The 27,954-nt window shown below is 45.3% G+C and overlaps 1 protein-coding gene and 1 non-coding gene across 2 annotated transcripts; one reads left to right on the top strand and one right to left on the bottom strand.

Annotated features, from left to right (window-relative positions):
- Positions 1-149: 149 nt before the first annotated feature.
- WDR82 (WD repeat domain 82) lies at positions 150-27,300 on the top strand. The gene is made up of 9 exons (XM_049776702.1): positions 150-323; positions 6,060-6,157; positions 12,622-12,688; positions 16,173-16,272; positions 17,088-17,204; positions 17,588-17,743; positions 19,179-19,248; positions 21,486-21,628; positions 25,807-27,300. Exons 1-9 carry the CDS (start codon positions 163-165, stop codon positions 25,834-25,836), a joined length of 942 nt encoding a protein of 313 aa, XP_049632659.1. The 5' UTR covers positions 150-162; the 3' UTR covers positions 25,837-27,300.
- LOC126014613 (small nucleolar RNA SNORA67) lies at positions 9,169-9,305 on the bottom strand. Its single transcript, XR_007497627.1, has one exon. It is a non-coding gene; the product is annotated as a small nucleolar RNA SNORA67 (small nucleolar RNA).
- Positions 27,301-27,954: the final 654 nt, after the last annotated feature.

Below are 27,954 nucleotides of genomic sequence, written 5' to 3'. Positions count from 1 at the left end.
GGGCGGGTTGTGAGGAGGAAAGCCAGTCCACCGGGGCCTGGACGCCGTCGGGGGAGAATCAGAGGAAGCGGGAAGGCGCGTTGGGCTGCGACGCCTCAGCTGCTCCTCAGCGTCGCCTCAGCGTCGCCTCAGCTTCTCCTCAGCGTCTCCCCAGCCGCCGCCATGAAGCTGACGGACAGCGTGCTGCGGAGCTTCCGCGTGGCCAAGGTGTTCCGCGAGAACTCGGACAAGATCAACTGCTTCGACTTCAGCCCCAACGGCGAGACGGTCATCTCGAGCAGCGACGACGACTCCATCGTGCTCTACGACTGCCAGGAGGGCAAGTGAGTGGAGGCGGCCAGTGCGACCTGGAGAGGCAGACATGGAGAGGCGACAGCAAGAGGCCCCGCTGCGGGGCCCCCAGATCCTGATGGTGCTGCTACGGCGAAGGAGGAGGAGGAGGAGGAGGAGGAGAACAAGGAAGATGAGGCGCCCTCGTCTGGTCTTGACCTTGACCTTTACACTCCCCATCCCACCTCCCCCCTGCCTGCCTTCCTGCCTGCCTGGCATGGGCGCCCCAGGGGGGCTTAGGCACACCCCGCAGGCCTTGACCCGCTTCCTCATTCAATTCAGGGGGTCCCTGGTCATGCTGTGTTTGTCCCCCCTCACTCACTCACTCATCATCACCACCACCCCCCTGGAATGAATGCAAGGCCGCCCCCTTTTGAGTTGCAAAAGGGGGTGATGCATGCAGGATCCCTTGGTTGTTGGGCCTCCCCCCCCCCCCAACAACAACCCCTGTTCTGGCCCCTGCTGGGGTCCTTCTCTTCCTCCTCCTCCTCCTCCTCTTCCTTCGCCGGGCTCCATGACTTTATAACGTTCCCAAGTCAACTTTTCCTTCACCACGGTTGGATTGGAAACTTCTTGGTCAAAAGCTAGACAGGACCCCTACCCCACCCCTTCCTCCTGATGGACAGTGAATACTCCTATTCTTCCATAGGACAGGGACACCATCACCACCCCACTTTAACGTCCTAGCCCGCAGGCACCCTGTAGGACAGTGTGATGCCCCTCTCGCACCTCTTCGCAGAATTAAGTCCACTTGATGATGGTCCACTTGGGGTGGTCGAGTTTTTGGACTCTGGTGTGGAGTTTGTCAGGCCCTGCTGACCGCCACACCTGACTCTGAAATCTCTTGAACCCATTTTCCCTCTCCCCACTTTCTTTCCCCCTGTAGTCACCCTCCCAAGGCAGCCCCAGGGGCCTCGTGGCCCTCCTGAATTCCTTCAGAGCAGAGTTTGGTCTCCAAGTTGCTTCCCAAGCAACTTAAATTTTTTTCCCCCTCAAGCCCTTGGGTTTTTCTTGAGCTGTTCACTTTGCAAAACTAATAATGTCTTCTGCGATCCTTTTGGAGATCCTGAAGTTGATGTCTGGTTGTCTGTAAAGTGATGGCATTTTTTGTTCTGAGCTCTAATAATGCTTCCCAGTTTTTCCAGTGGGAATGTGAAAGTGGGTTATGTAACTGACTGGGTTGCACACAGTAAGTGGAAGAGTCTACTCTAATGATGGTCTGAAAGGGAAATAATTGCTAGCTGGGTGAAACTGAGTTAATTTAAGTCATTGTTATTCGTTTAGTAAAATGCAGTCCAGATCTGTCCACTTGAATAAGTTGGAAGAAAAAGTAACTGAAACTGCCTGTGTTGGTGGTCCCAAGGCTTGGTCCTAGGTTGTAGGGTCCCAGTTGAAACTGGCCTTGAAATACTTGGTGCTTGTACACAGATCAGACCCTCTCTGGAACCCAAGAATGGAGATGTGTAAATATTACCTGTTCAAAGCAAATGAATGTTGTGATAGAGTATACAAGTCTGTTGAAAGGGGACATGATTTTGACTGTTGGAAGAGGGATGTCAAAATGTCTTCCCCCTAGCCCTCAACTCAGCATGCTAGGTACAGGTTGAATGTGGCCTGTGCAAGACAAGTGCCCTACAACAGCACCCCCAAATGTGAATGACAGTGATTTAAAATTAAGTGCTGAGACTGGCATGATAGTGCAGTAGGGCACTTGGCTTTGCACATGGCTGACCACTGGGTATCCAGTCCTTTGTGGCTTTTTTGTTTGTTTTTGGGCCACAGCCAGCAGTGCTCTGTACACTGGGATGACTTCTGGTGGTGCTCAGGCATCTGACCAGGTTTGGCCACATGCAAGACAAACTTAGAAAAACTTCCAAAACCATCTTTCAAAACTCACGTAGGATCTAAGAACTGGTTATATTTGCTAGCTTGCATTTTCATTCAGCTTGTTTTAGTTCTGAGTTTGGAGTTGTCAAGAATTTTTCTCGGGCCGGGCGGTGGCGCTAGAGGTAAGGTGTCTGCCTTGCCAGCGCTAGCCTAGGACGGACCGTGGTTCGATCCCCTGGTGTCCCATATGGTCCCCCAAGCCAGGAGCGACTTCTGAGCGCATAGCCAGGAGTAACCCCTGAGCATCACTGGGTGTGGCCCAAAAACCAAAAAAAAAAAAAAAAAATTTTTTTTTCTTTTAAATTCTTATTTGTAGATTTTTTCAAAGCAATAACTTTTGTAACCATATGTAGGATCAAACCCTGGCCATTTGCCACTGGGGAGTCTCAGGTTCTTGCTGACTTTTGCTCATGACCCCGCTGGCTGTATTTGGGGGAATCACATGTGCTGGGAATTCAAACTAGGGTCAACTGTATTTCAAAACTTAATTCTCTGTCACCAAGGATATTCCCTTGATTAGAGCACAATGGTCCAAATTATGGTATTAATACCAGGACATACTCTATTTCTCTTTAAATCTTATCAGTTTTGATTTTGATTTGTTATGGAAGAACAGCATGGTAGTAAGGAGACCTGGCTTCTGTTTTGCCAGTGTAACCCGTTACTGTGACTTGGCTAAATCACTTCTAGATTTTAGCCTCTAGTAATCTGTGATTCAGAGTTTGTAATATAAAAGATACATTGCCTGTGTGGATGAAACATTGGGGGAAAAGTAATGCTTATTTGAAAAGCACCAGATCTTTATTAACTCCCTATATTTGGGGTCAGAGTGATAGCATAGCACAGCAGGTAGGGCTTTTGCCTTGCACGCGGCTGAACCTGATCCCTCTGCTGCACTATTGCTCTGAACCACTGAAAATAGTCTTTGTACTAACCATTAGCTAATTTCTCAGTAAGTGTGGAAAGATCACCATATATGGGAGGCCAGAGCAGGTAGCACAGCAGATAGGGCATTTGTCTTGCATGTGGCTGACCCAGGTTCAATCCCTGGCATCCCAAATGGTCCCCCAGCCTGCCAGGGGTGATTTCTGAGCCCAGAGTTGCCAGGTGTGGAACAAAAAACAAAAAGCATAATTTAAAAGTTTAGGACCGGAGTGGTGGTACAGCAGTAGGGTGTTTGCCTTGCACATGCCAGCCTAGGACGGACCTCGTTAGATTCCCTCCGAGTCCCATATGGTCCCCCAAGCCAGGAGCAATTTCTGAGCGCATAGGCAGGAGTAGCCCCCTCACTGGGTGTCGCCCTAAAAACAAACTAAAACAAACAAAAAAACATCTTGATAGCAAGGAAAACACTTGACTGATATTGTCAAAGATTGGAAGTACCAATGATCTTTCTTTTTTTATTTTGGTTTGGGGACACAGTGGTGCTGAGGCTCTCTGCTCAATCCTCAGATTTTCTGGAGGTGCTGGAGTGGAACCCAGGTCTTCAGCATGCAAAGCATGGATTCAGCGTATTGAGTTATCTCTTGTAGCCCATTAAACTTAGTGGTCTGGTGATCCAGTGAAAATTCCTGAGGATCTGCTGATGCTCAGGTTCTCTGGTGTTGGAGACTTAACTCTGTCAGCCTAGCATTGCTTCAGGGCCTTCAGGACTACGCCTGATGATGCATTTGGTGCCAAAGACTGAAACTGAGTTAGGTGTATGCTAGACATGCCCTAATCTGCACCCATGTTGGCCTCTTATAGCTGCCCAACATATGTGATTGTTTAGCATCGAGATTCTAAAAGAATTCTACATGGAGAGGGTGAACTTTTGCATCAATTGTTTATGGTTAAAGTTTTTTTTTTTTGGGGGGGGGGTCACACCGGCAGCGCTCAGGGATTACTCCTGGTTCCATGCTCCAACAGAAATCACTCCTCGCAGACTCGGGGGACCATATGGGATGCCGGGATTTGAACCAATGACCTTCTGCATGAAAGGCAAACGCCTTAGCCTTACCTCCATGCTATCTCTCCGGCCCCTATGGTTAAAGATATTTGTTTGTGCTTTTGGGTCACACCCATTGACATTCAGGGGTTATTCCTTGCTCTGAGCTCAGAAATCACTCCTGGCAGGTTTGGGAGGACCAAGTAGGATGCTGGGATCAAATAGGGTGGCTGTGTGCAAGACAAATGCCCTACCCCACCTGCTGTGCTATAGCTCCTGGCTCAATGATTCAAGATTTTATGGAAATCAATTTCAGATATCCAAGGTAGAGGAAGATACTTATGGAACTTAAGCCACTAGCTTGGAAATATATAAAAGCATACATTAAAGTTGAGAGAAGGGCCATTTTATTAGATGGTTCTAGTCTTGTTTTCGAAGATTTACAGCATATGTCTTGGACGTATAGGCTAGAGAGGATTCTTAGTCAAACATAAGTAGCATTTAAAAGTCAGGAAGAAAAACTATCATTAAAAAAATTAGAAAGGGGCTGAAGCAATAGTACAGTGGCTAAGGTGTTTGCGTTACACAGGCCTGACCCAGGTTTGATTCTTGGCATTCCATATGAACCTCTGAGCCTGCCTGAACTGATTCCTAAATGCAGAGCCAAAAATAAAAGAAAAAAAAGAAGGGAAGAAGTTAGGACTAATTCAGTAAAACAGTGAATGGGGTGAAGGGTTTTTGCGTTGCACATTGCTGGCTTCGGTTTGATCCAAGAATGATTCCTGAATGATCCAAGAGTAAACTTTCTGAGCACTGCTGGGTGTGGGCCAAAATCAAAAAGTTGTAGTATAAAGTAATTTCATGGGACTGGAGAGATAGTACAAAGTAAGAAGTACAAAAGTAAAAAGCTTACTTTGTACATGGTTTTGTCTTGCATCCCATATGATCTCTGGAGTAACTGAGAGTGATTCCTAAAACCAGAACTAGGTATAACCCCTGAGCATTGTCAGGTGTGGCCCCTCAAAAAAAGAAAACAGAATAAAGTGATTTTTAGTTCTCATATTTACTTTTCTAAATTTGACATTGTTTAGAGGTGAAAGACTTCTTAGTTGCTGTACTTGAATGATTTGTTTGGGGTTTTTTGTCCTTTCTTTTTTTTTTTTTTTCCGTTTTGAAAGATGTTTTTCATTATTCTAGTTTACCAAGAACTCCCTCTCTAGGTTGGGGGTATAGGAAAGGAATGAAGGTCCAACTAAAGCTGACCGCAGGACAGTGGTGGCGGGTCATAGCACTTGGATGGTCGTGGGTGCAGTAACATGATACATGATTGATATCGTATAAACTTTAAAAAAGTGCTAAAAGTACTATTGTGGGGCCGGCGAGGTGGCGCTAGAGGTAAGGTGTCTGCCTTGCAAGCGCTAGCCAAGGAAGGACCATGGTTCGATCCCCGGGTGTCCCATATGCCCCCCCTCCAGCCAGGGGCAGTTTCTGAGCGCTTAGCCAGGAGTAACCCTTGAGCATCAAACAGGTGTGGCCCGAAAAACCAAAAAAAAAAAAAAAAAAAAGTACTATTGTAACCATAGTACCTAAAACATGATTTAGAAATAAAAAAGAATATCACGGGGCTGGAGAGATAGCATGGAGGTAAGGCGTTTGCCTTTCATGCAGGAGGTCATCGGTTCAAATCCCGGCGTCCCATATGGTCCCCCATGCCTGCCAGGAACAATTTCTGAGCCTGGAGCCAGGAATCACCCCTGAGCACTGCTGAGTGTGATCCAAAAACCACACACACACACAAAAAAAAAAAGAATATCACTCTACCACATCATTTAAATTCTTTATGTGAAGATTCCAAACTTTGGTTATGATGATTTTAATATATTTTTCTGTTGTTGGTGGTCCTTTTCCTTATCAGACCAAAGAGAACCCTGTACAGTAAGAAATATGGTGTGGATCTCATCAGATATACCCATGCAGCAAACACCGTTGTTTACAGCTCTAACAAAATAGATGGTAAGTATGCCTTTTACATTTTTATTATGTTCTGAAGCACTGGGACAGTGGGTAAGGTGTTTGCCTTGCATATAGCCAACCTGGGTTCAATCTCGGGCGCCCATATGGTCTCCTTAGCCTGCTAGAAGTGATCCCTGTGTACAAGGCCTTGAGGACAACCATATGTGGCCCAACACCCCCTCAAAATTAAATTCAGTAGTGCGTTGATTGAATCCATGTCTCCTGCGTGCTGGGCATTCGCCTGATCATTGAGCCATATCCCTGGCCTTAGCAACGGCCTTCTTAAGATTTTATGGTCATGGTTTATTTTGTTAAATAATTCATTGAATATTTTGAGTACTGCTTTGGTCATGGTTAATTTAAATATTTTCCTATGTTTTTAGCAACGCTCGTTACATCAGATGACTAGAAATGTTGAATATGAACTAATACTTTAAAGGTTATCTTAATGCCGAGTATAAAAGATATCCAGTGGAGATTAGGAATAAGAAGCAACAAGTTTTATTTATGGTTTGTACTTCTTAAAACTTGAAAGGAAAGCATACTTGACACAGCAAGTGATAAACAATGGTTCTGTCCTATTCAAAACATAGATTTGAGAAAAGTTTTCATAAATATTTAAGTTCTTATAATTCAGGGAAATAGAGAAGAGTTTTTGGTGTGTGCTGAACTCTGTGTGTGTGTGTGTGTGTGTGTGTGTGTGTGCGCGTGTGTGCGCGCTGAACTTTTTATTATGATCTATGTCATAAGTATACTGTTCTTAATTGAGTCAAGGAATGTTTCATAAATCAGGGGCCAGAGTGATAGCACAGCAAGTAGGGCTTTTGCTTTGCCACGTGGCTGACCTGGGTTCGATTCCAAGTATTTATATGTTCCTCTGACCTGCCTAGAGCGATTTCTGAGCCCAGAACCAGGACTAACCCCTGAACACTGCCGGGAATGGCCCAACCGCCCCCCTCCCCAAGAAGTGTTTCATAAAACTGTTTTTATGGGCCAAAGAAATAGCATAGTGGGTAAGGGGCTTGCATTGCATGTGTCTTACACAGGTTTGATCCCTGGCACTCTATATGGTCTTAAGTCCCTCCAGGAGTAATCGCTGATAAGCTGGTGTGGCCCAAAACCTAGAAAATAAATTTGAATATTATTCCTTCTTTTACTTTTTTTTTGGCCGGGGGTGGGGGGTATAGGAGCTGCAACCAATGGCGCTCAGGAGTTACTTCTGGTTCTGTGTTCAGAAATCTCTGAGGGGCCAGAGTGACAGATAGCACAGTAGGTAGGGTGTTTACCTTGCATGCGGCCCACTTGGGTGAGGTCCTTAGCATCCCATACAGTTTCCATGTCTGGCTGCAGTGATATCTGAGCACAGCCAGAGCACTGCCAGCTATGGTCCAAAAACAAAATCTCTGAAAGATTGTTCAGAAATTGCTCCTGGCAGGTTCAGGGATCATATAGGATGCGGGGATCGAACCTGGGTCGGCCGCATGCAAAGCAAACGCCCTGTCGCTGTGCTGTCACTCTGGCCCCTAATGATCTATTTTTAACTTGCATTCTTCCTGAGATAATTTTTTTCATTTTATGGTCTTAGTAATTGAGCTTGCATGTTAGGACTCTATATACCTATTGCACTTTTTTGCAACAAGGTTTTTCTAATAATCAACAAGCAATTCTTTTGATTATGCCTATGTCAAAACAGATGAGTAAAAGTATTGGATGAATGAGATTTCTCCTTGTATGTAATTTTTAGTAAGCTTATCATTTCTACTTTTAATACGTCTATTTCCGAAATGGTTTTCTAAGTAAGTGCAGCTGATGCTTTTGGACAAAATTATAAAATATTAAAATTCTGAGGAAACACAGCAATGATTATACTATTGATATATTGTGTTGGACTGTTTTACTGGAAAATTAAGAGATCCCTCCTATTTCGAGGATGGATTGTTGCAAAATAAGACATGCAAAATAAAGACATGTGGCATTTGCAGCTTTGCTGCCATGCCCTGCTGTGAGGTTGTTTCCTTTCCTGTCTCGAGTGCATCCTGAAGAGTTCCTCAACGCTCCGTTTCCTTTTGCCTGATTCCAGGCTGAGGTAGTAGTTTGTACAGTTTGAGGGTCTGCGATACCACCCGGTACAGGAGATAACTGTACAGGCCACTGCCTTGCCAGGAACAGCGCGCCAGCCACCAAGTGGGGCGGAGAGGATGGTGAATCTCTGCTCATCGCTGGGAACCAGGTAATGGGGAGGAAATTTTTCTGCTTAGGGCAGGTAAGTACTGGCAATGAACAAGAAAACTTTGTATATGTCATGTGATAAATATGATGATGTTTTCAAAGAAAACCATGTAGAATTCACTTCCTTTTATGTAGAACACAAAGGGTGCCTTTTTCCTTTTTCAAGTTAAATGCCCACCTTTTAGAAGTTACCTCAGTAGGGTCTGGAGTGATAATAAAGGGGATATTGCACTTGCCTGGTAAGCTACTGACCCAGGATCAATTAATGGCATTTCATAACATCCATTGAGCACCACCGGGAATGAGTCTGAATGCAGAGCAAGGAATAAGTCCCTGACCTCGGAATATGGGCTCACCCCCAGAAAAAGGAAGGAAAATACTTTTGTGAACCTCTATGCTTTGTTGTAAGAATGTTCTTTCTGGGTTTTGGCAGTATTTCTTGTTGCCTCTTTCTCAGTCGTCATTTCAATTTTGACTATTTTAGGGTAACAGTACATTTAAATTTTTTTTTTTTTATTTTGGGGTCACACCCGTTTGGTGCTCAGGGGTTATTCCTGGCTAAGCGCTCAGAAATTGCCCCTGGCTTGGGGGGACCATATGGGACACCGGGGGATCGAACCGTGGTCCTGATCCTTGGCTAGCGCTTGCAAGGCAGACATCTTACTTCTAGCGCCACCTCGCCGGCCCCCATTTAAATTTTTTTTATGGTAAAAAAAAAAAGAGAGAACTTTAATATGTTGAGATGTTAATCCTAGCCATGAGACACATTTGTATAGGCATGTGCATGTAGGCAGCCTCAGGCAAGCAGAGAAATGAAGACATCTCTCCTGCTGAGGCCCGAGGCATGCACATCTTCTTCCAAGTTGCTACGTTCCTGAGGAGCACTGGCAGGCCCCTTGGAGAGGGAATCACCTTGGGGTTTTTTTTTTTTTTAGTTTTTGGGCCACACCTGGTGACACTCAGGGGTTACTCCTGGCTCTGCTCAGAAATCGCTCCTGGCTTGGGGGACCATATGGGACGCAGAGGGATCAAACAGCAGTCAGATCTATGTTAGCATGTGCAAGGCAAATGCCCTTCCGCTTGCGCCACCGCTCTTTCAGCCCCACATTTAAAAATTTTTTCACCATACCTGGTGGTTCCCAGGGCTATTATCATGATGCTTAGGAGTTGCTTCCAGTGATGAGGGGACCATGCTTTGCCAGCAATTAAAACTATGCTGCCTGCCTTTTGTGTTATTTCCTAGCTGCTCTTTGTTACTTCCTTTCACCTTTGTTGTTGTTGTTGTTGTTGTTTAATTATCATTTTCAGATAGAATAGTTTGTTTTCAGGGGGTGATTTTAGGCCCCCTGTTGGCTACTCCCAGTTCAGTGCTCAAGAGTCATTTTGGAGGTGCTCAAGGAATAGCGGTGCTGCGAATAACACTTCCATCTGAGTTCTCTTTCAGGGCCAGAATAATTTTAGGCATGTTTGCTTATTTCTCCCAAACATAAATGTGAGTGTTCCTTTCTTTAATAATTGTCTAAATTTTACTGTCAGAATTTATTGGTATAGTTTAAGTTAAGGGTTAAGTCTCAAGAGCTTTATAATTGAAATTTTCTCACTTATTTTAGCCTAATGTATATGGTTCTGGTGAATAGTTTGGCTGATTACAAAAGCTAGTAGTAGGGCCTAGAGCAATAGTCAGTCCAGCAGATGGGTGAATACCTTGCACATGGCTGACCTGAGTTCAATTGCCTGAACCCTACATGGCCTTCTGAGCACCTCCAGAATGCAGAGCCAGAAGTAACTCCTAAGCATTGCTAAGTATGACCCCAAAACAAACAGACAAAAGATAAAGTGGTAGTAGATCACTTCTATTTCCATTTTGTTCAGTTTTTGTTTTTTTTTTTTAATTTGGAAGGTAGAGTGTGATCCTTATTAGTGTTACAATCCCTCCCTAGAGGCACTTTCAGTGATTCTGGTCCAATAAACTGCTACAGTCCTGGGGACCACGTGATTTTGAGGTTTTAGGGTGTCTCACTTGGCAGTGCTCAGGACTTCTGGCTCTGTGCTCAGGGATCATTGATTGTGAGGTTTGGGAGCCTGTGTGGAGTGTTGGGTAGTGTACATGCAAGGCAAGCACCCTCACAGATGTACTATCACTCCTGTCCCACACTTTGTTTAGTTTGGATTTAAACCATCTAACATTTCAGATGAGATCAAAATTAGATTTGGTATGTGCAGGAGCGTGAGCACAGTGGGGAGGGTGTTTGCCTTGCATGCTGTTGACCCAGGTTTAATCCCCGGCATCCTATATGCCTATAAGGCTCTTCGAACCCTCCAGGAGTGATTCCTGAGAGCAAAGCCAGAAGTAACTTCTGAGTACTGCCAGGTCTGCCCCCCCCCCCCCAAAAATTGGATTGGCATGCTACTGAAATACCATAGACCAGGGGTCTCAAACTCAATTTACCTGGGGGCCGCATAAGGGATTTCGCTTACCGAATATTCGCAATAAAAAATCGCGAAAAATAGCATTAAACATTTGCATACCCCGAACAGAACCGCTTGGGGTATGTGAATGTTTAATGTGATTTTTTTCTTACTAATGCGATTTTTATTGCGATTATTTGGTAAGCAAATAATCGTGAATACTGCAATATTTGAAGTTCTGGCCTCGGGCCACAAAATGTTATACGGAGGGCCACAAACGGCCCGAAGGCCGAGAGTTTGAGACCCCTGCCATAGACAAATGTTTGTGCCAGAGCCCAGCCCAGCCTAATCCTTATATTCTTTGGACTTTATTCTACTGCAGTCAACTCTTTCTTCAAAGCTTTTTATTCTGTGGACACTAAAACAATTATAGGATGTCTTTTTTGATAGGTTTGGTTTTTTGGCCTGGGTGTATTTGCAGGACAAGGTACATTATAACTGAAGGAACAGGAACTGGAACGTTAGCACAGCAAGTAGGGCATTTACCTTGTATGCAGCTGACCCTGTATCTATCCCTGGCATCTCATATGGTCCTTTGTGCCTGCCAGGAGTAACTTTTTTTTTTTTTTTGGTTTTTGGTTTTTGGGTCACACCGGCAGTGCTAAGGGGTTACTCCTGGCTCTATTCTCAGAAGTCGCCCCTGGCAGGCACAGGGGACCATATGGGACGCCAGGATTCGAACCACGGACCTTCTGCTTGAAAGGCAAATGCCTTACCTCCATGCTATTTCTCCACCCACCCACCCCCCCATGCTATTTCTCCACCCACCCACCCCCCCTTTTTTTTTTAAGGCTGACGGTGCTCAGGGGTTACTTAGAAATTGCTCCTGGTGGAGTTTGAGAGATAGCACAGCGCACTACGCACGCACGCACGCACACACACACACACACACACACACACACACAGTGGAGTTCGAGATATAGCACAGCGCGCGCGCGCACACACACACACACACACACACACACACACACACACACACACACACACACACACACACACACACACACACACACACACACACACACCAGCATGTCAGGAGCAATTTGAGTGCAGAGCCAGGAGTAACTCCTGAGCACCGCTGGGTGTGATTTTCCCTCTACTCCCCCAATCACTCCTGGCAGGCTCAGAGGACCATATAGGATGCCCGGAATCAAACCCAGGTTCGTCCTGGGCATGCTGTGCTACCTCTCTGGCCTGAGGAGTAATCCTTGATCCCTCAAACAATTATAACTATGAAGAATCCAAAGATTCTGACATTATAAGACAGTCTACATCAGGCTGTAGTATGGTAATAGGGTACTTGCCTTTGCTGTGGCCAACCTGGATTTGATCACTGGCATTCCATTATGGGTCCCCAAGCCTGCCGGGACTGATTCCTGAGTGCAGAGCCAGTAATAACTCCTGAGTACCACTGTGTGTGGTCCCACAAAAAGTAAACCAAACAACCCCCCAAAAAAGATACTTTATCTCCTGTCAGTTTTAGGAATTCCACTTTTATATTTAATGAATCCTGTGTGTACTAGCTCTTCACCATTGTTTGTTCACTCCTTGCTCATGGAAACATGAATTCTTTGACCTTGTATTTTCTAGATGAAAATGTAAGATCTTTTTTTGTTTGTTTGTTTTTGGGTCACACCCGGCGACGTTCAGGTTACTCCTGGCTTTTCGCTCAGGAATTGCTCCTGGCAGGTGCAGGGGACCATATGGGATACTGGAATCCCAGTAAAAACCCAGGATGCCTTCATGCCTTATTTTTCTTCTTGCAGATACTATTCGTTACCTGTCCTTACATGACAACAAATATATTCGATATTTTCCTGGACATAGCAAAAGGTAAGAATCATTGTATAGAGGTAGTTTTTTGTTTTTGTTATACTCGAGGTTATCCATAGAAGAATGGAGATAATTTATTAGCGAACCAGTACTAGTATCTCCCTGCTTTGTTATTTAGCATTCCTTTATTCTGTGTATAACTTTTTTTGTTGTGGGGCCACCTAGTTGTGTTTTTGGGGAGTCATACATTATGGTGTGAGTGGTTGCAACTAGGACTTTGTGCTAGGCACATAGCCTTCACCCTCCTTTTTAACTTCCTCCAGTTAACTCTTGATTAACTGACATTGTGGAGGCAGTGTTGGGATGGTACGAAATTTCAGTTAAAGCATAATTAGGGTAAAAAAAAAAAACAGATTAAATATACTCAGTGAGGGGTTAGAGAGATAGCATAGAGTTAGGGTGCATGCCTTGCATGCAGAAGGATGGTGGTTCGAATCTTGGCATCTCATATGCTCACCTGTGCCTGCCAGGAGCGATTTCTGAGCATGGAGCCAGGAGGAACCCCTGAGTGCCGCCAGTGTGACCCAAAAACCAAAACCAAAAACAAACGAACAAACCTACGTAGCACCTCTCGATGAGTATCTCAGAATTTCAGATTCTTGAACCTAGGTTGGCCAGTGCAGGGCAAATCCCCTACCCACCGTGCTATTGTTTTGGCCCCAGGGGACAAGGACTTTAAATATTCTTTGTAACCACTGTCTTATTCCTCAACTTTCCTTTACCCACTGTACAGTCTCCTGAGTCCCTAAATCAGTGTGTCTAGCCTGTATTTGTCATTTATATACATCTCTGAAGATGTTTCTCTCTGCCCCACCAGATAGGTCCAATACTAGCATTCAATTCCTTGGACAAGTTCTTCACAATACGCATCTTTCTTCATCTCTGTCCCGTCCCTTTCCTTAGATTCGAAGTCTCTGTTTTCTGTTAGCTAACTTTCCCCTGTGGTCACATCTAATGGGTTGTCAAGTTTTAGTGATTCCACCTGAATCTAACGTGTATCACTTTTCTCCATAGTCATTCTTCTTTGATTCTGTCTTCTCTCTAAGTGAATTATTATATTCTAATTAAACATCCTGCTTTATTTAGCACCCTGTATTATAGTTCTACTCACTTCACTCCCTCAGAAAACTCTTATCTAACTGCCTGTTCCATCTCCATGGACTTTGACTCTGACCCATTTCCCTAATGTTATCAGTCCGTTGAGCTGATCTGTGGACTTGATGAACATGGACTTCATACTTTCCCATTTGATCTGGCACCTTCCAGAAAGGCATCTTCCATTAAAACCATCAAATACCTCTGACCCTCTCTTGAAGTTGGACTAGATTCTAAAGTATCCTTTGGCTAAAAAAAAAACAAAAAAAACAGTATTCTTTGGCTTTTCTCTTATTTGGGGCCAAACCTGGCGGTGCTCAGTTGTTAAATCCTGTCTCTGTGCTCAGGAATCACTCCTGGCAGGCACAGGGGACCATATGAGATGCTGGGATTGAACCCGAGTTGGCCACATGCAAGGCAGATGCCCTACCCCAGTGTCCTTGTACTCTGACTCCTTGTAAACATCCTTAAGAGTTGAGGCCTGGGGCCGGGAAGGTGGCGCTAGAGGTAAGGTGTCTGCCTTACAAGCGCGGACCTCGGTTCGATCCCCTGGCGTCCCATATGGTCCCACCAAGCCAGGGGCGATTTCTGAGCGCATTGCCAGGAGTAACCCCTGAGCGTCAAACGGGTGTGGCCCAAAAAGAGTTGAGGCCTATCTTCTCTATATAATTTCTGTTTGTTTTTTTGTTTTGTTTTGTTTTTCGGACACACCCGTTTGATGCTCAGGGGTTACTCCTGGCTAAGCGCTCAGAAATTGCCCCTGGCTTGGGGGACCATATGGGATGCCGGGGGAATCGAACCACAGTCCTTCCTTGGCTAGCGCTTGCAAGGCAGACATCTTACCTCTAGTGCCACCTCACCGGCCCCCTCTATATAATTTCTACCTGTCAGCATTAACCTTTGCACAAGTCCAAGATAAAGTTATTTGGGGGGGGGTGGTTTGGGCCACACTGGCAGCGCTCAGGGGTTACTCCTGGCTCTACACTCAGAAATTGCTCCCGGCAGGCTTGGGAGACCATGTGGGATGCTGGGATTTGAACCACCATCAGTCCTGGATTGGCTGCATGCAAGACACCCTACTACTGTGCTGTCTCTCTGGCCCCTCTTCTTTTTTTTTTTTTCCCCTGTTTATTTGGGCAACACCTGGTGGTGCTCTGGGATTATTCCTGGCAGACTCTGGGGATCACATGAAGATGCCAGAGATTGAACCCTGGTCTGCTGCATACAAGGCAAATTCTCTACCCTTTGTACTATTGCTCTGGTCCAAGATAAATTTCTTTTTTGTTGTTAGTTTTGGGGCCAGTGATGCTCAGGAGTACTCCTGGCTATGCACTCAGAAATCACTCCCAGTTTGGGGGATCTTATGGGACATGGAGGAATCGAACTGTGGTCTGTCCTAGGTCAGTGCATGCAAGACAAACGCCCTACCACTTGCACCACCGCTCTGGCCAAGATAAATTTCTTTTGGGGATTGTGGGGATTTGTTTTGTTGGGGCCACACACGACAATGCTCAGAGCTTACTCTTTGTTATGCATTCAGGGATCACTCCTGGCAGGCTCTAGAGATCATATAAGGTGTCAGGAATTGAAACATGGTAGTTTGCGTGTTGGCAAGCACCCTGCCCTCAGTACTATTTCTTCTCTGGTCCTCTGGAAACTTCTTTTAGAGGGGAGAGCCCACATCTTCAATGCTCATGGCTCTGCACCCAGGAATCACTCACTTTCTAGTGGGTTCAGGGAAACATGGGATGCCAGGTATAAAATCCAGTCAGCTACTTGCAGTGCCAACAACCTCCCTTCCCACTATATTGTCTCTATGGCCCTAGAAACTCTTTTTCTTTCTTTTATTTTTTGCTTTTAGGCCTCACCTTGTGTCCAGGTGCTACTCCTGGCTCACTGCTGGTAAACATTCCTGGCAGTGTTTAGTGGATCTTGTGGTGCCAGGAACTGACTCAGCTTTCCTGTGTGCAAAGAAAGCATGCACTTCAGCCTGTTGAGCAGCTCTCTGGTCCCTGAAAGCATTTTGATTGGGTTACTTTTTCCTCACATTGGTTGTGATTATTTCCAATTGTTTAAGATTTTTTTTGTGTTTGTGTGTGTGTGTGTGTGTGTGGTTTTTTTGGGTCACACCCGACAGTGCTCAGGGGATACTCCTGGCTCCATGCTCAGAAATTGCTCCTGGCAGGCATTAGGACGCGGGGATTCGAACTGATGACCTTCTGCATGAAAGGCAAACGCCTTACCTCCATACTATCTCTCCGGCCCCCTGTTTACGACTCTTTATTAAAATAAGAATTTTAAAAGAGTAGCAGGAGGAATGGCTTGGCATTTAATCTCTAAATTTTATAAACACTTTGCTTCCATTCTAACTTATCTTGATGCATTGCAGAGTGGTGGCCTTGTCCATGTCACCGGTGGATGACACTTTCATTTCTGGGTCTCTTGATAAGACCATTCGGCTCTGGGATCTCCGATCTCCTAACTGCCAGGTAATGACATCTCACAGTTATACTTTGACTGCTTCCTGTGGTAATCACTGTCATCAACTCACACTTTCTCAAAGAAGACAAAAAACAGCGATTCTATTATGGGATCCCAGTCTTTATTTTTAGACTTGGAAGGGAGATACATACCTGGTTGATAATTTAACAAATACTATTATATATTGCATCCTGTTTTGGGGTTGGCTTTAAAAACCATTTTTACAGGGCCGGAGCAATAGCACAGCAAGTAGGGTATTTTCCTTGCACGCAGCCAACCTGAACTGACCTGGGTTCAATCTCCAGCTTCCCATATGGTCCCGTGAGCCTGCCAGGAGTGATTTCTAAGCTCATCCAGGAGAACCCCTGAGCACTGGTGGGTGTGGCCCAAAACAAACAAACAAAAAGACCATTTTATTTTACTTGATTATTTTGGCCAAAAGGAATGTGTTTGTTTCAAATAAATGCTCATAAAATTTTATTTTGTAAAGTCACTTTGTACCGTAATCTGATTTGGGGGAGCAATACCCGACTGTTCATGGACGGATTACTTTTGTCTCTGCACTCAGAAATCATTCCTGGTTGTGCGTGGGGATTATATGGGAGGGATGCTGGGGATAGGACAAGCATCCTATCCATTGGACTATTACTGTAGCCCAGTGATCTGATTTTTAAAAGCCTCTTTTTGTTATATTTCCCTTTTTGTTGTAGGTATATTATCTACAATTACAAAATAATTATTCTTACCCTTTCTTAGATTTTATTGGGAGAAGCAAATTATATAGCTGCTCATTAATTTTTTTGTCTGAATTCTTTTTTTTTAGGGCCTCATGCATCTACAGGGCAAGCCAGTTTGTTCTTTTGATCCAGAAGGGCTAATTTTTGCTGCGGGCGTCAATTCTGAAATGGTCAAACTTTATGATCTTCGCTCTTTTGATAAGGTAAATCTTTGAGTTATCTTGATCATTTTGGAAGATTTGAAGGGTGAGATGAGCAGTTAAAAGCCTTATCTATAGGGGCTGGAGTGATAACAAGTGGGAGTGATGGTAGCACAGCTATAGCACAGTGGTAAGACATTTGCTTTGCACGCAGCTGATCCAGGATGCACAATGTTTCAACTCCCGGCATTCCATATGGTTCCCTGAGCCTGCCAATCTATGATAGAATTCTTTGTTAAAGTACAGACTGAAGACCACAAGAATCCAGAAGATGGATTCTGGTTTTCCTAGTCAAAAATACAGAATTTAAAAGGATACTTAGCGTGACCCTGGCAAAATGGCTTCTTTGCTTTGAATTGAGGCTGCAATTCTTCATCTTTTGGCAGGGGCCATTTGCGACCTTTAAGATGCAGTATGATCGGACCTGTGAGTGGACAGGACTTAAGTTCAGCAATGATGGCAAACTCATCCTCATCTCTACCAACGGCAGCTTTATCCGGCTTATCGATGCTTTCAAGGGAGTAGTGATGCACACATTTGGGGTGAGTTGACAACTTTTGAGTATTAGTGTTTCCATACCTAGGCTGAGAATTGTAGCTAGTTGGTAGCGATCAAGCAGTTAAACTTGACCAAATCATTTGTGTTTTCTTCCTGGCCATGAACTTTTTTCAAATCTGTAACCCTTAAATTCTGGTAGATTTTTCTTCTAGTGTTTGGCGTTTGGAATAAAACTTTTTTTTGGGGGGGGGCCACACCCGGCATTGCTCAGGGGTTACTCCTGGCTGTCTGCTCAGAAATAGCTCCTGGCAGGCACGGGGGACCATATGGGACACCGGGATTAGAACCAACCACCTTTGGTCCTGGATAGGCTGCTTGCAAGGCAAACGCTGCTGTGCCATCTCCTCGGGCCCTACTATTTTTTTTTTTTTAATATATTTACTTTTGGGGTCTTTGGGGGCTACATACAGCTAGCATTGCTGAGGAGCTATTACTGGCTCTGCTCTCAGTGCTTGTCCTAGAACCATATTGCAGTGCCTAGGCTCATATAGGTCAAATATATATGCAAAGCAAGTTGCCTAAACTTACCCTGTACCACCTCTCTGGCCCTCGATAGGAAAGAAAAAGGAAGTAAAAGCAGATTTTATTTGGAGGATCTGAGGAGGAGAGGAAAGGAAAGGATAAGAAGGAGTAATGATAAACGGGCTCAAGAGAGAATGCGGGTTTCTCCAGAGATAGAAAGAACCCTTGAGAACCCTTGCAAACAGCCCAGCATGAAAGTAGGAAGGAAAGCCCGGAGAGATAGCACAGCAGCGTTTGCCTTGCAAGCAGCCGATCCAGGACCAAAGGTGGTTGGTTCGAATCCCGGTGTCCCATATGGTCCCCCGTGCCTGCCAGGAGCTATTTCTGAGCAGACAGCCAGGAGTAACCCCTGAGCACTGCCGGGTATGGCCCAAAAACAAAAACAAAACAAAAAAAAAAGTAGGAAGGAAGTACGGACCTCAAGAGAGGTGAACCACATGTGCTCAGGTGTCATGTACCCAAGCAGCATAAGTGCACCTCCATACAAAATTCTTTTTTTTTTTTTTTTTTTTTGGGCCACACCCAGTGACGCTCAGGGGTTACTCCTGGCTATGCGCTCAGAAGTCGCTCCTGGCTTGGGGGACCATATGGGACGCCGGGGGATCGAACCGAGGTCCGTCCTAGGCTAGCGCAGGCAAGGCAGGCACCTTACCTCTAGCGCCACCGCCCGGCCCCTATACAAAATTCTTAACCATAAGCATTTCCATGTCCCCTTGAATGTGGACTCTGCAACAAAGGGATGCATTTTTAAAGAATGGTGACTGAATTAGCAACTGTGGTGACACTGTGGCAGATGATATTTTTGTGAAAGAGAAGATGCTATATATGCTGGGATGGTGTTCTTCTGGGCACTTATTTTCTGTTAATGACTCTAACAAATATCTTCTTTCTTGTTAGGGTTATGCCAACAGTAAAGCTGTCACCCTGGAGGCCTCCTTTACTCCAGACTCCCAGTTTATTATGATTGGTAAGCTTCCATTATTGTCATGAGAAGGTATTTATTTCACTGGCACTGTACATTTATTTGAATTACTTAAAATTATTTTTCTTCTAATTTTATTTTATTTATTTATTTTTGTGGTTTTTGGGTCACACCCAGCAGTGCTCAGGGGTTATTCCTGGCTCCATGCTCAGAAATTGCTCCTGGCAGGCACGGGGGACCATATGGGACGCCGGGATTCGAACCCATGACCTTCTGCATGAAAGGCAAACGCCTTACCTCCATGCTATCTCTCCGGCCCCCTAATTTTAAATTTTATAAGCATTTTATTTTTCCTTTAAAATTTCCCCCTTTCTTTTTGGTAGTTGTCCCACACATTGCTGTGATACCAGGGATCACACAATGGCAACCCTGTCAGGAATTTTCTTTTTGTTTTGTTTTGGTTTTTTTTGGTTGGTTTTTGGGCCACACCCAGTGACACTTGGGTTCCTCCTGGCTATATGCTCAGAAATCACTCCAGGCTTGGGGGACTATATGGAACGCCTAGGGATTGATCCGAGGTCTGTCCTAGGCTAGCGCGCATACAAGGCAGACACCTTACCGCTTGCGGAATTGCTCCGGCCCCATCGAATTTTCTTGGTATGTGGGGTGGTACTAGTGATGAGGCTTTTGGGACCTCATACTCACTAAGCAGGTAGTTTAGCTCTGAGCCATAACCTTGAGTCTTTATTATTATTTTGGTGGGTGTTCTCAGTTTTTTGTTACTGTTGTTTTTGTTTGGTTTGGGGGCCACACCCAGCGGTGCTCAGGGGTTACACCTGGCTCTATACTCAGAAATCGCTCCTGGCTTGGGGGACTATATGGAATGCTGGGAATCAAATCCAGATCTGTCCTGAGTCTGCCAGTGCAAGGCAAATACCCTACCACTGTGCTAGCATGCCGGGCCCTCTCAATTTTTGTTAGAGAACATTATGCCGAGGGCCAGCCAGCAGTGTAGCTCATTAGTAGAGCACTTAACTTTGCATATAAGGACTTGCCAGTATGGGGCCGGAGTGGTGGCACAAGCGGTAAGGCCTTGCCCGCATTAGCCTAGGATGGACCACAGTTTGATCCCCTGGTGTCCCATATGGTCCCCCCAAGCCAGGAGTGATTTCTGAGTGTATAGCCAGGAGAATAACCCCCTGATTTTTTATAGTGCTTTATTGGGAAATGTTCATTACATTGGTGGTTTTCTTGGACCAGAGCAACAATAAAAGTTACATTGTATATTTACAGGGCCAGAGAGCTAGCACAGTCATAGGGCATTTGCCTTGCACACAGCCGACCCAGCACTGGCCTGGGTTATCTTATTAGGAATACTAATATAATAGTATATTCAGTTATCTTTTTTTTTTTTTTTGGTTTTTGGGCCACACCCGGCGGTGCTCAGCGGTTACTCCTGGCTGTCTGCTCAGAAATAGCTCCTGGCAGGCACGGGGGACCATATGGGACACCGGGATTCGAACCAACCACCTTTGGTCCTGGATCGGCTGCTTGCGAGGCAAACGCCGCTGTGCTATCTCTCCAGGCCCATATTCAGTTATCTAATGGCAAACTGTTGGCAGGGTAATTGTAGTAATCCTCATACCCTTTATATTTTTGTTGGTTTTTTTGGTTTTGGACCATACTTGGTAGTGCTCAGGGGTTACTCCTCATTCTGCGCTCAGCAATCACTCCTGGTGGTGGGCTCAGGGGACCATATGTGATGCTGGGGATTGGACTGAGGTGGGCCATATGCGGGGGTAAGTAAGTGCCCTTCCAGCTATGCTATCACTCCGGCCCAACCCTAGTCCTCTTCTTTTTTTTTTTTTTTGGTTTTTCGGGCCACACCCATTAGATGCTCAGGGGTTACTCCTGGCTACGCGCTCAGAAATTGCCCCTGGCTTGAGGGACCATATGGGACACCCGGGGATCGAACCGTGGTCCTTTCCTTGGCTAGCGCTTGTAAGGCAGACACCTTACCTCTAGTGCCACCTCGCCGGCCCCTCCCTAGTCCTCTTCTTAAATGGCAAAACTAAATAACTAAAGCTAAGGAGGAAGTGACTTACTCAAGAACAAATAACAAGATCAACTCCCATAGTGGTTTTTCTTCACTTGTATTTCTTCCTCAGTTTTCGCTGAGAGCAGAGCACTGGTTTGGGGTCTCGCAATAAGTCAATCCATGTCTTTCCTGCCTGTTTTTTGTCCCATGCCTTGAGTTGTGTTTTCCTTGACTGTTTCCTCAGGTTCAGAGGATGGCAAGATCCATGTCTGGAATGGAGAGAGTGGCATAAAAGTTGCTGTGTTAGATGGCAAACACACAGGCCCCATTACCTGTTTGCAGTTTAACCCCAAGTTCATGACCTTTGCCAGCGCATGTTCCAACATGGTATGTGAACAGTGAGCATTGTTCTCCACCTAGAGATCCTTTCCTTTTGGGGTGGTGGTTTCCATAAGAACAGCAGGCTAGTTTTTTATTTTATTTGTTTTTTGGGGGTCATACCTGGTGATGATAAGGGGTTACTCCTGGCTCTATACTCAGGAATTAACTCTTGGTAGGCTTGGGACCATATGGGATGCTTGGAATCTAACCCTGTTCAGCTGCATGCTAGACAAGCACCCTAACCATTGTACCGCTGCAGCCCCAGCAAGCTTGTTTTTGGTTTTGGGATCATACCCTGCGGTGCTCAAGAGTTACTTCTAGCTCTGGCTCAGAAACCATTCCTGGCAGGCTCGTGCGACCATATGGGATGCCAGTTGAATCTGGGTCTGCCTTGTACAAGGCAAATGCCCTACTGCTGTGCTCTCACTCCAGCCCCAGCATAATGTACCTTTTTTTTTTTTTTTTTTTGGTTTTTTTTTTTTGGGCCACACCCGGTAACGCTCAGGGGTTACTCCTGGCTATGCGCTCAGAAGTCGCTCCTGGCTTGGGGGACCATATGGGACGCCGGGGGATCGAACCGCGGTCCGTCTCCTAGGCTAGCGCAGGTAAGGCAGGCACCTTACCTCCAGCGCCACCGCCCGGCCCCTTGGTTTTAGTTTTTGGGCCATAACGGTGACACTCGGGTTACTCCTGGCTCTGCACTCAGTATTCACCCCTGGCAACCTGGGGGACTATATGGGATGCCAGGAATCAAACCTGGTCCTTCCAAGGACAGCCACATGCAAGGCAAACGCCCCATCACTGTGCTATCTCTCTGGAACCCATCCACTTTTTTTTTTGTTTGTTTTTTTGGGCCACACCCAGTGACGCCCAGGGGTTACTCTTTGCTATGTATTCAGAAATACCTCCTGGCTTGGGGGACCATATGGGACACCTGGGGATCGAACCGAGGTCTGTCTTAGACTAGGGCGCGCAAGGCAGATGTCTTACTGCTTGCACCACTGCTTCGGCCCAGTATACCTTATTTTTTTAAGGTACGTTACGAAGAACCAAATAAATATTTCCCATCTGGTAGTGGCTTCCCTTGTTTCACCACCTATATCTCTGATTAAACTAGTTATTTATTGTACTGACCTTCCCATTGCTTGATCCCTGGGAGATCTCAGGCCAGTATTTTCCTCTGGCTACTACTAGTTTGTGAAGATTTTGTTCTGTCTGGGGTGAACCATGCTCAGCAATACTCAGGAGTTAACTGACACCTAGTTTTATGCCCATATTATTGGAACCCATGTTGGATGGTCTTTTTGGGGGGGCAGGAGGGCCACATCTGGCAGTATTCAGGTTACTCCTGGCTCAGCACTTAATATTGGCAGGTTAGTGGAACCATATAGTATGCTGGGGATCGAACCTGGGTCAGCCACTTGCAAGGCAAATGTTTTACATTCTGTACTGTTGCTATGGCCCTTGCTTTTTGTTTGACTCTTAAAATACTCAAAATCTTTACTACTACCCACTGTAGGTTCCCCTTTATTGTCTCTTAAAATAATTTGGATCTAGGCTACAAAGATACATGGCACAGGTTAAGATACTTGTATGTGACTGACTCTACATAGGTCTCCAAAACATCTAGCATTAACTCTTAAGTACAGAACTGTTGTGTTAAATAATTAACAATGGTGCTGGATGGAGGTGGGTGGATGGAGGGATTTTTCTCTGCCATCCCAGGCCACGTGGCTCCACGATCCCCGGTCCCAGGTTTAGGTGAACGGCGGAATCAGACTCATCCAGAGACAGGCATCAGGAAGCATCAGCTTTATTCATACCCTATCCACCACATTTGTGGCCTCTATCATAACCTTTCAATCATTCAGTCATTCTTAGTTAGCCCTGCATCTTAACTCCTTTTGGCCATCTTCCCTTTGACCTTCATGCTGGCCAAAGACCAAAAGGGCAAAAAAGCCTAATCCCCTCAGTCAAAGGCTTTATCTACCTTTTCCAAGACCCCTCCCAGAAATGGGCAGGGTCTTGCAGGTAAGGTCAAGTTACCTAGGAAGAAAGGAGGGATGAGGCTTCACAGAACTAAAATATTCCCTGAACACTGAACACTATCATGTGTGATCCCAGCAGTGCTCAAGTTAACTGAATGAAACCTAGTTTTCTGTCCATATTACTTAGGACCATGTCGGACTGCTCTTTGGGGAGATGTGTTGGGCCCCTGAGCAAAGTTTCAAATAAAGTGTTTATTTGTAGAGACAAACCTGATGATGCACAGCTTTACTCCTAGCACTGTGTTTGATGATGTTGATCATTATTCTCGGCTGACAGGGACTTTCTGGTGCCAGGGATTGAACCAGGGCATTTCACGTACAAAGGATTTACATACCGTGATGTCTTTATTACCCCCCCCCCCCTTGGAAAAACTAACAAGGAGTAATATCAAGGGAAATGTAGCAAAACATCTAATCCTAGGGATCTGAGCGATAGCACAGCACGCAGGGCGTTTGCCTTGCACACCTGACCCGGGTTCGATCTCTAGCATCCCATATGGTTCCCTGAACTTGCCAGAAAAAAAGTGACTTTTGAGTGCAGACCTATGAGTAACCCCTGCCCGAGTGCTGCTGGGTGTGGCCCAAAAAAAACAAAAAAAAAAACAAGCAAAAAAATTCTATGCTGGGCCAAAGCTAGCTCAGTAAGCAGTGTGCATGCTTTGCACTTGGACGATCCCAGTTTGATTCCTGGCACCAGATGATATCCTTAACACTGCTGGGATCACTTGATTTACCAGTTACTTGTTCATTTTTGGGTCAGATGCAGCAATGCCTCACTGGTTAGTCCTGGCTCTGTATTCAGGAATTATTTCTGGTAGTAGGTGTTTGATGGACCATGTGGGATGCTGGGTATCTAACTCTGGTCAGTATGCAAGGCAAACACCCAATTTGCTGTACTATTGCTCTGCACTGCTGTCTTCCCCCTCAAAGTGTGAGGAAAGTCTTAACTTTTTTTGTTGTTGTTGTTCTTGGGCCATCCCCAGCAGTGCTGGCTCTTCACTCAGAAGTTGCTCCTAGCAGGTTCAGAGAATCAAACCCGGGTTGGCCTCGTGCAAGACAAATACCTGCTGTGCAATTTGCTTTGGCCCCAAGTCACTCATTTTTATTAACTCAGGAAGGAAGGCTACTTGTCTGAGATTACCTGATTTTGTTGTTGCTTGTTCATTTGTTTTTGATTACACCCAGCATATTCTGGGGTTAATCCTGACTGCATTCAGGAATCAGTTCTGGTCAGCTCAGGTCCATATGGGATGTGTAATGGAAAGACCCAGCCCACAAGGTTACCTGGTTGATTAGCAGTGAGATTATATTACCTTGGTACTGGACTGAGCACCCATTCCTTATCACTGGATCATTGTAGTTGAAGGCAGATCTGTTGGAGAGAAATAGTTGCTTTCACAGGATGGAGCATGTTTACTCTCTAAATAGGCAGTAATTTGGGTTTTGAAAGGTGGTCTCCAGCATTAAAAATGCCACTTTTAAAGCTGAAAATCTTTATTTTGTGGTGTGAAAGGTAAATAATAGTTAGCAATGAGGAAAGAGACTAAGCCTTTTGTTTAGTTTGTTTTGGAGCCCTCCCTGGTAGCTCTCAGGTTTATTCCTGGCTCTATACTCAGGAGTTACCCCTGACAGTACTCAGGGGATCATATGGGATGCAGGTATCAAACCCAGGTCAGCCTTGTACAAGACAAAACGCCTTACCCGCTGTACTGTTGCTAGCCTTTTATAGACTAGCCTTTTGGGGGGAGGGGAGTCACACCCAGCAGCTCTCAGGGGTTATTCCTGGTTCTGCACTCAGATATCACTCCTGGCAGGCTCAGGACCATATGGAATGCCGGGAATCGAACTGGGGGTCTTCCAGGGTTGGCTGAATGCAAGGCAAACACCTTGCCATGTGCTATCACTCTGGCCCTAAACTAAGCCCTTTTTGTTTTTGTTTTGTTTTGTTTTTGGGTCACACCCGGCAGCGCTCAGTGGTTACTCCTGGCTCTATGCTCAGAAATCGCTCCTGGCAGGCTCTGGGGACTCCGGGACATGAACCACCATCCTTTTGCGCCTAAGGGAAATGCCTTACCGCTGTGCTATCTCTCCGGCTCCTAGACTAAGCTGTTTAATGTTGATTTTCTGTTTTTCCAGGCCTTCTGGTTGCCCACTATTGATGACTGACCTTGATGCTACCCAGCTGTGAGGGTGGCCAGCAGGGAAAGACTCAGAGAGAACTGAGATATTAAAAGTGGGACAAATCATTTGACTGGGCTGGAGAGCATCCTTCCACATGAACTTCCTATGGATATGCTGGACATCTACTCCGAAGAAAAGTACTTATTTTGCCGGGCTACTTCAGAAGGACTCTTGGTGCAGCACACTCAATCGGGACACAGATTTTCAGCTGCCGTTACACCAAGTTCTCCAGAGAAGTGACCAGGTTCATGCTTAGGCTGTAGTGGGGCCCTCAAGATGCCTTTCATTTTGAATGTATTTGCTGCTGAGGAGCTGGTTAATTCTGCACATCTTTTCCCCACCCCCATAAATGCATGGGAAGCCTCAGTTCTGATTTTGAGATTCTAGGGCTGTTCAGCACCCCTTGCCCTCACTTTGCATGTCTTGTTACTGGGTTTTCTTATTGTTCCACAATCATCTACAATGTTGTTTAGGTGCCAAACATTTATAGAAAATAAGTTTTTATATATCCTGGGGTCATAGAAGGAGACACAAGAGGATCTTACCAAAAAGCCTTTCAAATCAAGTCCTAAGAATGGTGATCTGGGCATGCCTTGGACTCTGGGTGTTCAGTGGGAAAAGGCCCACAACCCTGAGGGAGGGAGGGAGAACAAATAAGATCCTAAGATTAAAGGGTAGCAGCAGCCTGATATGGTCCCCCATTATCAAGACAAACCCACAGTCCTTCTGGTATCTACCAAGCTTGGTCATGTATGAAGGCGAGGTGGGAATATATTTTGTACAAGAGAAACATCATGCTTTTCTGTGGGCCAGTATTGTGAAGTGAGTCTTGAGTTTACACTGATGCTTTCCATGCTCACCACGAAATGTGTACATAGACTCCGGGTGATACCAATCTTTCCTCCAGCTCTCAACTGAGAGCTGGCTCTAGGCCTGTGTTATATGTTATATTTAGTCTTTTTATATATGACCTGAGATATCTGTTTGTAATTTAGCAGTGTGTAGACCTCCATTTAAATCTTATCAGTGTATGTGCGTGCACACATGGGTGTATGCATACATATATAGATTTATATATATAAAATACTTGTTTTGAAAATTCAGCCGGAGAAGATAGGGGAAAGACTTGCATTCTTGCTGATAGTGTTTGCCACCAGTGTTAGTCTTCCCTGTGACCTTTGTTCCCTTCGGGAGACTGGATGAAGCAAAGCTTCAAGTGTTTGCTGTTCCTGTAGCAGCTGGTTGAGGGTCCGAAGAATATTCTTCAAGCCGCACTTTGGGGCACTCTCTGCAGTATTACCCCCTTTCTGTCCAATGATGCTCACTCTGCTCTTCTCCTCCATGTGTGGCAGTTATTTTTGCATGCATTTTGTGTCTGAGTTGCAGCATTTGGAGACAGAATGCTAGATCCAAGCATTTTCACTTTGCCAATTACAGTTTATTCTGCCCACCTGGTATATCAGCTTTCTTCTTTTTCTTGCTGCCTTTTAGGAGAGGGAGTGTTTCTGATTAGATTTATTTGATCTGCTCCTGGTCCATGGCCTTTTTTTGAGCAGGGTAAGTGGCCTGTTACTCCATAAGTTCCAAACATTTAAGCAGTTAATATTTCTTGAAGCTCCTCAAAACAGGCTGTACATGGTTAGGAATTGCATAGAGTATGCTTAGCTACCAGGGAAAGTAAGCTGACTGCCACTCCTCAGCTACTGGGATATAAACTGAATTGCTTGCAGTTAATTTTTGGTTTCATTTTGGATTTTTGGCCACTCCTTTGACTTCCTCAGACTTATAGAGCAGAGGCATTTATCTTTCCCAAACAGACTGGAATCTGCTGCTTCTGAAATACCATCCACAAGCTGGTTGATTCTGCTTTATCGGAGTGGAGGGAATTTAAGGAACCAAAGACTATAAATATAAAATACCCGGGGCTGGAGCAATAGTATGGTGGGCAAGGCACTTCCCTTGCTCATGGCCGACTCAGGTTCAGTCCTGGGCATCTTACGGTCCCCTGAGTCCTCCAGGAGTAACCCCTGTGCACTGCACTGCTGGGTGTGGCTTAAAATATGTCAAGTTCCTGAAAGGAGCTTAAAACTTAAGAGAGAATGC

Source organism: Suncus etruscus, chromosome 7, assembly GCF_024139225.1.
Source record: "Suncus etruscus isolate mSunEtr1 chromosome 7, mSunEtr1.pri.cur, whole genome shotgun sequence".
NCBI lineage: Eukaryota > Metazoa > Chordata > Mammalia > Eulipotyphla > Soricidae > Suncus > Suncus etruscus.
Note: the sequence above shows the minus strand (reverse complement) of the source record. Positions and strands in the feature narration are given on the sequence as shown.

Excerpts from the sequence above, each read along its gene's own strand:
- WDR82 (XM_049776702.1), top strand. The coding sequence starts at position 163 with ATGAAGCTGACGGACAGCGTGCTGCGGAGCTTCCGCGTGGCCAAGGTG. Across the intron at positions 324-6,059 it reads TACGACTGCCAGGAGGGCAA|ACCAAAGAGAACCCTGTACA; the intron begins GTGAGTGGAGGC and ends TTTCCTTATCAG. Across the intron at positions 6,158-12,621 it reads CAGCTCTAACAAAATAGATG|ATACTATTCGTTACCTGTCC; the intron begins GTAAGTATGCCT and ends TTCTTCTTGCAG.